The 10,501-nt window shown below is 39.0% G+C and overlaps 2 protein-coding genes and 1 long non-coding RNA gene across 5 annotated transcripts in view; 1 reads left to right on the forward strand and 2 right to left on the reverse strand.

Annotated features, from left to right (window-relative positions):
* Positions 1-2,369, reverse strand: part of LOC129153563 (uncharacterized) — a 4,185-nt gene extending 1,816 nt beyond the window's left edge. Inside the window, exon 1 of the long non-coding RNA XR_008559545.2 lies at positions 1,296-2,369. This is a non-coding gene — a long non-coding RNA (uncharacterized lncRNA). The remainder of the gene's footprint in view (positions 1-1,295) is intronic.
* Positions 1-3,795, forward strand: part of LOC129153561 (probable phospholipid-transporting ATPase IM) — an 8,040-nt gene extending 4,245 nt beyond the window's left edge. For both annotated transcript variants that reach the window (XM_054732950.2, XM_054732951.2), the window contains 7 exons: positions 1-158; positions 2,088-2,311; positions 2,388-2,471; positions 2,582-2,827; positions 2,910-3,048; positions 3,126-3,256; positions 3,356-3,795. The exon at positions 1-158 is cut by the window's left edge and continues 26 nt beyond it. In XM_054732950.2, the coding sequence (XP_054588925.1) occupies positions 1-158; positions 2,088-2,311; positions 2,388-2,471; positions 2,582-2,827; positions 2,910-3,048; positions 3,126-3,256; positions 3,356-3,679 (1,306 nt within the window). In that variant the 3' untranslated portion in view covers positions 3,680-3,795. The remainder of the gene's footprint in view (positions 159-2,087; positions 2,312-2,387; positions 2,472-2,581; positions 2,828-2,909; positions 3,049-3,125; positions 3,257-3,355) is intronic.
* Positions 3,796-5,032: 1,237 nt separating this feature from the next.
* LOC129153562 (N-acetylgalactosamine kinase-like) lies at positions 5,033-9,931 on the reverse strand. 2 transcript variants are annotated; one of them, XM_054732952.2, is made up of 10 exons: positions 9,523-9,931; positions 9,327-9,415; positions 9,012-9,135; positions 8,483-8,576; positions 8,227-8,373; positions 7,936-8,034; positions 7,625-7,777; positions 7,291-7,501; positions 6,715-6,916; positions 5,033-5,492 (listed from the first exon to the last, which is right to left on the reverse strand). In XM_054732952.2, the coding sequence occupies exons 1-10, from the start codon at positions 9,570-9,572 to the stop codon at positions 5,285-5,287; spliced, it is 1,377 nt and encodes a 458-aa protein (XP_054588927.1). In that variant the 5' UTR covers positions 9,573-9,931; the 3' UTR covers positions 5,033-5,284. The 2 variants fall into 2 exon arrangements, with proteins under 2 accessions (XP_054588927.1, XP_054588928.1); XM_054732953.2 differs by lacking the exon at positions 9,327-9,415.
* Positions 9,932-10,501: the final 570 nt, after the last annotated feature.

Here is a 10,501-nt window from a genome sequence, read left to right on the forward strand (position 1 = left end):
GCACATGTTGTTGGATCTGGCTTGTTTGTGTAAAACGGTTATCTGCTGTCGGGTCACCCCCCTGCAGAAAGCTCAGGTGGTGGAGCTGGTTAAGAGGCACAAGAGGGCCGTCACCCTGGCTGTAGGAGACGGAGCCAATGATGTGAGCATGATTAAGAGTAAGTCCAGGCCTGTGTTTTTGCACTGAAGTTATGAAGATAGAAGAACCCTCTTGTTAAAGGGTGTTTGCATAAAGATTTCAGTGTTGTCATAGTTTGATCTTTTCACATCTGATTTTATGTTCTGTTTCATTTAATTTGCTACATAAATAAATCTCACTAGAAAACCATTCTCTGTCAGACATGGGCAACATTATGACCATTTCATAAAACGGTCTCATGGTTATGGAGGTTTTTGAATGTTAAAGTAATAATTCTACAGTGAAATAATCACCAGTCTGTCTCAGTCGTGTTGGGAGGACGGTTACATTGAAACAGGTTTCCTTCTCAACCGGCTGGGGGGTCACTTTTTGTCTTTTTAAAAAGGCTTCAAAGGGATGTAGTCACTTCTTATCTGTCCCACCTCCATACTTCCTCACATCATATGTGAGTATGCAAGGTTGCCAAGTCTGCGCTAGCATTTGAAATTCGACACCAGTTGGCAAAAATCAGCAGTTTTATGGACATACTGGAGCCAGTAAAAGGAGCAGCCATGAAGCACAAATATATAAGCAAAAGAAAGTACAATTTTAGTTTTACTCTAATATTGGGTGAAGCAGGGTAGAGGGGCTAACGTTAAGCTAACAATGCTAACAGTAGATAAGAAAAATTGTCGGCTCTAAAAAAAAATCTCAAGCCACTTTATCAGTTATCGGCAACTTGATATTACAGTGAGATATATTTATCTACTTATCAACTTTCTATTTATGACTCGCTTCTTACATTTTCTGGCACTGATTCATAACTGGCAACTGTTGCTCGGAGCTGACTTGTTTTGAAACATGGACTGCAGTACCCAAATCTGACCACAGGATGTCATACTTCATGCAACTTTGAATCATTAAAGCCTGTGTACCAAAACCACTCATTAGACTGGAGCACTCTGGGGTGCCGTGTGTACATTAATGAGGAAAAAATGAATTTCATTGATATTAGCAAATGGCTGCAATCTAACAAAGAGTTAAAAACTGACGTGGGTCTGAATACTTTCCGTACCCACTGTGTAGACAAATCTCATGGGTCATGGGGCAGAATGTATGGTTGTCTTTCAAACTGTCTCCGCATGCTGTTGGACAATGAACAATGTGACATACTCACTGCTTCAGATATCAGTCTACAGGGCAACATCAGGTCCACCAAAACGATAGAGCTCTGTGATTGGCATAACACAAGACTGGTCGGGCCTGATGAGGCTCTAATGGAACGTGGCTAGATCAACATGCTGAGCAAAATCATTTTGCTTCTGCTGCTATGGTCTGTCTAGGCCAGTGGTTCTCAATCCTGGTCCTGGAGGGCCAATAGGTTTTAGTTTTAGTTGTTTATCTGCTTCAACACACACACACACACACCTGTGCTGCAGCTGATCAAGCTTTGCAGATGCCTGTTAATTACCTGCTGATTGAAATCAGGTGTGTTGCAACAGGGTTAAAACTAAAACATGCTGGATATCAGCCCTCCAAGACCAGGATGGAGAACCACTGGTTTAGGCTATCCCTCGCTTGCCTCCGAAGGCATAACAGTGACTGGTTTTGTCCCTTATTCTGCTTTGGTCTTTGTATGAATCGCACTGGGACAGAAAGAATAAGTCTAAGCTGAAACATGTTTTATAAAATGGACTTCTGTGCAGCATTGAAAAGACTAAATGTTGAGAAAAATTTTTTTTTCTGTTAGAAGTCAAACTTCATTACAAAATTGCCTCATTTACATTGAGTTACTGACTTTTTCAGAAATAAGAACATCTAGGTATTTCAAGCCTAGCAGACTTTTCTTCTGCAAATCAAAACTTCAGCATGTGTCTGGTTTAGAGTACTATCACTAATCTATTAGTGTCAATTAAATTTTCTTTCACAATGTTTTAAGGGCCGTGACCCCCTTTATGTGTTCTCTCAGCTGCTCACATCGGCGTTGGCATCAGCGGACAGGAGGGGATGCAGGCCGTTCTGGCGTCGGATTACTCCTTCGCTCAGTTCCAGTACCTGCGGAGGCTGCTGCTGGTTCACGGACGCTGGTCCTACTTCAGGATGTGTAACTTTTTAGGCTATTTCTTCTACAAAAACTTTGCCTTTACCCTGGTTCACTTCTGGTACGGCTTCTTCTGTGGTTTCTCAGCGCAGGTAAGAAGACAGAACTTGTTGTGGAACATGTTTGTTGAAAGTGCCAGTAGGTAGATAATGGGTTTTCTTTCCATAGGCCGTGTACGACCAGTGGTTTATCACCTTATTCAATATTATTTATACTTCCTTACCAGTACTGGCAATGGGACTTTTTGATCAGGTAACTAATACAGTTTTTGCAAACTTTGTTTGCAAATGGTTTCCTTTAATTCCTATCATAACATGGCTTTCTAATTATTAACAGAATATAACATGTTGTGTTTTTTATAGGACGTCAACGACCAGAACAGCCTTCGCTACCCAAGCCTTTACAAACCCGGCCAGCAGAACCTCCTCTTCAACAAACGGCAGTTTTTCCTCTGCACGCTGCAGGGGGTGACTACATCCTTCCTGCTCTTCTTCATTCCCTACGGAGCCTTCTCTGCTGTGGTAAAAGAAGATGGCTCCAACTTCTCAGACCAGCAAACATTTGCTGTCACCATAGCGACCACATTGGTTATCGTTGTAAGTGTTCAGGTGAGTTTCTTAATAAACAGATGTAGTGTCATAAATGAAAATGAGACTCTACGATTAATTGTGTGACGTTTTCTACTAACAGATTGGACTCGACACCCACTACTGGACAGCTGTCAATCATCTCTTTGTTTGGGGGAGTCTGATTGTGTATTTTGCCATTTTGTTTTCAATGCAAAGTTATGGCTTATTTGGGCTTTTTCCAAATAATTTCCCATTTATTGGTGAGTTTAGCTCAGTGGGACATTATTGATGGATGGAAATGATGCGTAAATAACTTTGGGTTTGTGTCTCGTCACAGGCGCAGCCTATAACTGTCTTTCAGAGAAGGGGGTGTGGTTGGTCATCCTCCTCACCACCACAGTGTGTGTTGTGCCCGGTTTAGTAGTTAGCTTTCTGAAAGTGGACCTCTTCTCAACTTTAACAGATAAGGTAAAGCAGCTGTGATGGACAGGAGTAGCTCTTCTCGTACAAAATGCCTAAATATTAGATTTTAATAATTAATAAGAAAATGGCCACTGTGGTTCACAGGTTCGCTATTTACAGCAGTCCAGGAAGAGGCACGGCCCGCAGGAGCAGAGCCTGAGGAGAGTACGCAGGACAAGCTCCAGGCGCTCCGGCTATGCCTTCTCCCACCAGCAGGGCTACGGAGAGCTGATCACCTCAGGCAAAAACATGAGAAGGAGCACAGTCTCGTCTGCTTGCTCCCTGGAAAAAACAACAAATGGCTCCAACTGGATAGGAAATGTGCTAAAGAGAAAGAATGAAGTTTCCTGCAGCTCCCAGGAATTCATAGCTGCACCAGAAGGCAACTCCAGTGCCACAAAGACTCCAAGGCAACAGCGAACAGACTGAACTGTTAAAGTTAATCAGTCAGAATAGAATCCCATATTTATGGATCTGATAGACCCAAGCACAAGCTACGAGTGTCCTTCATTTGAGTAACAATAAACTCAAATCGTCAACACAAATGTACCTCATTTTATATCAGTATGAACTGTGAATGTTATATCTGAGGGATCCAGTCCTAGTGTCTGCATACAAAAACAAACTATTTTTTATCTGTTCCACACAGAAGAAATCAAAAATAATTTCAGAAAGCACAAAGTATTGCGTTTAATACTATGGGGTGCCATTTGTAAAGTGGAACAGTCATAACTTAACGGCAGTATTTTGGATTATTTAGCCTGTCATAAGAAAAATAAATGGGAGTTAATTTTTCATATTTTCTCTGTTATTCATACATTTATAAATGTTAAAGATCCTAAATTAAATATTTAGCTTGCTAACTATTTAGAGTTAAATAATTATTTAATAAACTAAATATTTAGGTCAGACCTACATATTTTGTTAGAAAATAAATATTTAATTTGGAGCTAAATACTTAGTTTGTAAACTAAATATTTACTTTACTTTATAAAGTAAATATTTAGCTCCAAAATATTTAGTTTACAAAGTAAACATTTAGATCCCAGCTAAATATTTATTATGGGGCTATACCTAAATATTGAACTTGCAAAGTACATTTTTACCTTCAAAATAAATATTTAGCTGGGATCTAAATATTTATTTAGGAAAATATTTGATTTAGAGCCAAGTTTAATTTGTAAACAAAATATTTACCTCCAAATTAAATATTTAGTAAATAAAATACATTTTATTTACAAACTAAATATCCAGTTCTGACCTGAAAATTTGTTTGTTTGTAAAATAAATATTTAACTCCAAATTAAATGTTTAGCTTGCAAATTAAATATTTAGTTGGGAATTTTAACATTTATAACTGTATGAATAACATGGTGAGAACCTGATTTGAACCCCCATTTTTCTGTTATGAGGGGCTAAATAACCCAAAATACTGCTTTTTATATTTTACTCCATGACTTTACAAATGGAACCCCATATAATTCTACATTTAGCCTTGGTTTATGCCGTTGGTAAAACAAAAATGTTTGGTAGGTGTGAATCAGCCTCACTGTGCTTTGCCTTGTATGGCTTTGTTTGATTTCTGTTGAATGTATTTAAAAATGTAAAACTGGAATGCAAGGCTAAAACTCTCACTCAGACTTTTTAATGAACACATTAAAAACATTTATTATTCTGTTGGGGTGTAACCCCAGTTAAATCAGAACAAATTGTGTTTAAGTCATTGTTAAAATATCTTTTTTGGCTTTTAATAAATGTATTCTTCAATAAAGGATAACAGGATTTTATATATTGCCAATTGATTTATTATTTTTAGAAATGAATTTCCAAGACATTATAAATGAAAAATAGTTAAAAAAAATAACTACTTGATACAAAAATCAAATCACTGAGGTGTTTTTTGCCCTTAAATTCCCCCTGAAAAATAGAGGTTAACAAGTCATTTCCATCTCCTGAAATTTGCACATAAAAAAAGAAAAAAAAATCACTCAGTTGATTTTAAAGTATTTCAATATAAACAAACAAATGTGAGTTTCACTCCTCCATGAAAACTGCAGCTCCTCCACCAGGCTTTGATACAAACAAACTCTGTTTCTCCATCGCTGCTCTGCGTGGGTCAGGGATGTAGTAAGCATTCCTGACAGCTTGTAGAAAAGACTCCACCTTCTCACTGGGAACCATGGAGACGGCGCAGCCTCCCCAACCTGCACCTGTCAACCGAGAACCAACAGCCCCAGACTTCCTGCCAGCAGAACAAACAGAGTCAATATTCCAGCTGATCATCAACTTTCAGTAATATCAACCCTCATGAAAAATGTAGAGTGGGTGAATAAGCGAAGCACAGGATAGCATGAAAGATTATAAAAAGAAGAAAATGTAACCATCACGGCAGAAAGGGATGCAGCAAAAATGATTGATCACTTGGCTGCAGACAACTATGTCAAAAAGCTTAGAAAAGTAAAAACCTGGGCTAATCATACATCAAACAAATGAGTTCTGCACATTCTCTCTCTCTCTTAGAAAAGTAAAAACCTGGGCTAATCATACATCAATCAAATGAGTTCTGCTCTCTCTCTCTCTCTCTCTCTCTCTCTCTCTCTCTCTCTCTCTCTCTCTCTCTCTCTCTCTCTCTCTCTCTCTCTCTCTCTCTCTCTCTCTCTCTCTCTCTCTCTCTCTCTCTCTCTCTCTCTCTCTCTCTCTCTCTCTCGCTGAAATAGTAGAACTGCTAATGTTAGCATGCTCATCTAGGTACTATAGCATGCTAACTGTGCTATTTAGCACTTGAAGCTAATGTATGTACTGAGTGTTGGTGATTAAAAATGTTCTTATACATATAAAGGTTCAACCACACGGTGGCACTAGATGAAAATAAATTGATTTTGATTCAAACACATCACTTTCAAGAACTTTCGAGGGGAAATGTAAAGATTAAAACATATGTGCCCGAAATGAGTAATTTAATTCTTTTTTTCCCCTTGTAATAGAGAATGCTATTGCATAACTGTTATGGAAATTTTGTTTATTAATTCTTGATTATTATTGATAAACATATTGATAAAATCCATGACAATAACTATTTAGTTACATTTCCAAGCACAATAAAATTCAGGCATTTTAAAGGATTTCAAGCATGTGTAAGAACCCTGAATTTCTCTCTTTTGAAAACTAACTCCAAAATTAAATTAAAAGAAAATTAGCAGAGAAACTATTTTGACAGCTGAAAAAATAAATAATTCCATTATAAATAAATAAATAATATTATATATATATATATATATATATATATATATATATATATACACACATACGATTATGACTTTATATACATAAGAGGTGATGATTATTTCACTCGCTCATCTTGCAAATTAAACTCAAAGCTTCTTTTGGTTTATATTTTAAGAAATGTCAGAATCAGTGATATTTTATTTTACAAATAAAATTTTGATTGATCTAGCAGGACTCACAGACAAATGTCCACCAGTTGGTCCAGTTCAGGACAGCTGCACTCATACAGGTCTTTGCAGCTTGCATGGCTCTGATTCATCAGCGCTCCCAGGAGCTTTATGGACTCAGCAGACCCAGAATCACAAATGCTCTTAAACTTCATCACCCGTGCCGCTTCTCCATAAACATGCTTGGCCCGCTGGTGCAGCTTGAAGTGTGTGACTGTGAGAGAGGAGGAAAAGCTTTATCCACTTTTAAAAGAGATTCTGATGCAGCCATAAACAGTGGTAATCATTAAATAAATCCTAACCTGATAATCAAATGAGATATTAAATAGTATTTCTTAGATGAAAATATTTATAGCACCTCTCAAGATAAAAATCGTGAGGTGCTTTGTACTGAGTTTTAGTGAAAAGAGATCATTCTACTCAACTAGATTTGTTTTATTAAAATGCCAAAGAAAATTCAGGAAAATTGATCAATACAAAAATAAACAAAATCAAAGACAGAAATCAAAATGTATGACAGGGCTATTACTTTATAAATAAGGCTACAACCACAGGAGGAAAAACAAAAAGACGTGTATAGTCACTTACGGTGCTGTGTGTTAGCGCTCAGCAGCTCGGTGGAGAACTGCTCTGGGGTGACGCACAGCACCTTACAGACCTCCTCTCGGCTGTACGGCTCAGGATCCAACACTTCCTGCACCAGAGCCAGCATCTCCTCCAGGGAGGCCTTCAGCTCCGTCTGAACCTGAGCCAGCTTCGACAGCCCACTCGGGTCCAGATCTCTCGCCCGAGCAAGCATCTGGATTCACAAAGAAGTATAATGGAATTATGCTTGTTTAGACATTGTTAAGATTTAAGGCTGTTTTCTTATGTTAATGAGTAAGTTTACACCTACAGCAACCAACGGGGCAGGATTGCGTACCTTTGTGGCTATCCGACACTCCACCACACGGATGTTGTAGTGAGAAGAAGCAGCTTTGTTCATCTCAACGCAGCAGTTGGAAATCACAAACACAGCCCCCTCTGGGAGCTGGACATCAGTGGCCCTCAGAGGCTGGAACTCTATCAGCTTGGCCTGAGACACATTTGAGAATGTTAAAAGAGAGACAAAACAGCTAATCAAAGTATGCAAAATGCTATAAAGTGTTCGCAAACATAGCAGAGCTTTTGTGGTGATCAATGTATTGTTTTATGTGCTTCTAGAAATGTTTTGATGGGAACAAAGCTACATACAGTTCCTTTCTCTGCCAGGAATGATATGGACTGGTCCATTCCTCCACCCTCTGTCCCGATGTAGCGCTCACATTTAGCACATATCTCAGCTAGAGCCACCTGGAGAGGGGTTTTTATGAAAAAAATATGATAACCACCAAAAAAAATCTCCAAAAAGCAAATGTGCTTTTTTCAAAAACCCTTTGATGGCATGAAAGTTGTTTATTAGAGTGAGTTAAGTCATATTTTATAGTCTCAATTATTTACGTTTTGTCTCAAAGGGGACTGGGAGATCTGGTTCAAGTACCTTACCTTGGAAAGGGACTTCTGGTTGGCCTCCATGGTAACAAGACCAGAACAGCAGACTAAGGCACTTGAACTGGACAGACCCGAACTTGGAGGAATTGTTCCGTCTACAACACACGACATTCCTGCCAAACGAGTGATCCCAAACTTCTCCTGGAGGGAAAAATAAAACAGATATGTTCCTTTAATAGTGTACAATATTCACGTAAATGATATATTACACATCATTTATGCTGGCTATGCTATAACCAGCACATCTTACCTGGATACCTTTGACCCCACAGAGGAAGTAATAAAACCACTTTGGATTGTCTTTGTCAATGGTGATGTCCTCTGAGCAGGACACAATGAAATCCCTGCAAACCAACAGAAATGAGGCTTTCAGATTTTTTTTTTTTTTTTTTTTTTTGTAAATTCAAAAGGATTTTAAACCCCTGAAATACATTTGGAAAAGGAAAATAAAAGTATATCATAGGGCTGGGCGATATGGCCTAAAATTAATATCACGATATATTGAGGATGTCAGTAACGATAAATGATCGATACAGGTATGAGCAGAAACAAAAGTTGTCCACTAGATGGGGCTGTCACGTGTTACGCTGAGTCATTTTTACATGACTCAAGGTGGTACAGCTTCTTGAAGGGACATGAATGTTGTCAACCATCTTTTCTTTTTTTATTGTCAAATTTATTGACATGGGAAAAATTATCTTGATAAGAGTCAGAAATTTCGATAACGATAAATTTTCGATTTATTGCCCAGCCCTAGTTGCTAAAGGCTGGAATCTTACTGGTACTGAGGATTTGTGTTGGACAGGTGGATTTTCCCTGAGTTATTCAAAGACACAGCTGCCAGGATGCTCTGCTCAATAGCCATCGGCAGCACAGAATATCCACAGTAGTCAATGTGCTCACCTGGAAAAGGTGACAAACAGGACAGAGATGTTCGACTACAGGAATAACCCCTCCCTAAAAAACACGTGATCACTCATGTTTCTGTATATTTCAGTATATTTTGTGAACTAATAATAGAAAATTATTACAGATAAAACAATAGAATACACTATGTATAAAATATTCTTACACAATGATTAAAACTGAATTACCTATTAGATTGACCCTTCCAGGTGCATATGCATAGAAAAGGGGAGATTCTCCATACTTTGTTTCAAAAGCACTTTTTAAGTTTTTTAACCTGTAGATTATTAAAAATAAATAAATAAATAAGAAATGAATGAATCACACATATAATGCATCTGCTGCTCCACCCCTGGACAGTCAACCACTCCTGTTGTCACTCACCTTTCGTTCGAAGTGATTTCTATCTTCAGCTTTGGGGGGTTTGTAGACATGTTTACCTGTTCAGAAACAGCCTGATTTTAATAACTCTCGTCGTGAAACTGAGGAAAGCTCTGACACAACCTTGCTGCTATCAGCTGACTCTCACGTAGGAAACCCGGATGCGAAAACGATGAACTACGGGCAGTCAAAATTAGAAGCCTGGCAGCCTTTAAGTGGGTGTTTTTATCCAATGAACTGACTCTGGAAAGGGTAAACACGGAAGTCCTTTGAGAACAGAGTGGCAGGAGGGCAGTAACGCATAAGTAGGACCTGGCTGCAGACATCTGCTGGCGTGTCACAGGAAAGAACTTTCAAATGAGAACAAGATGGCGTGTCATTCTAGCCTAGTGAACTAGACCAAATTCTTGATTTGCAAGAATTGCAAATTCTTGCTTTGCATATATTCACATATATAGTCTGGCTTGCCAGGCTAGTGTCATTCATTACTTTTACCGGAAAATCGACGAGCGAAAGACATCTACAGGCATGGACATAATTTTCACTTTAGAAGTGGGGGGGACACGGGGGGGGGGGGGGGGGGGGATCTTTACAGTATGCTCTAATGGGAAACAGGCTTCAACACAAACGGTTGTTTTCTGCTTGGTCCTAGAGCTCAACTAGTGTCAATTTAATATAGCGTAATATTGTTTTTGGATGGTAAAAAGTGCAGGGGTCAAAACTTGACTTTGGAAAAAGTGGGGGGGACATGTCCCCCCTGTCCCCCCCCCCAAAATTACGTCCATGTCTACAGGTGTACCATCAAATCACACTCCCCCATCAAATAAATGCTTCCCCTACAGCTGCGCTCCGCACTAGCGTCAAAAGCGCTGCTTGGCTCCACCCAGGCGGCAAAAAGAAAACCCGCGCTTAACGTTAGCTCGTTCAGTTCACTCCACTCACACACATTACTGGCACACTCTGCTCGTGCACGGGGAGACTA

This window comes from Nothobranchius furzeri, chromosome 4, assembly GCF_043380555.1.
Source record: "Nothobranchius furzeri strain GRZ-AD chromosome 4, NfurGRZ-RIMD1, whole genome shotgun sequence".
Taxonomy (NCBI): Eukaryota; Metazoa; Chordata; class Actinopteri; order Cyprinodontiformes; family Nothobranchiidae; genus Nothobranchius; species Nothobranchius furzeri.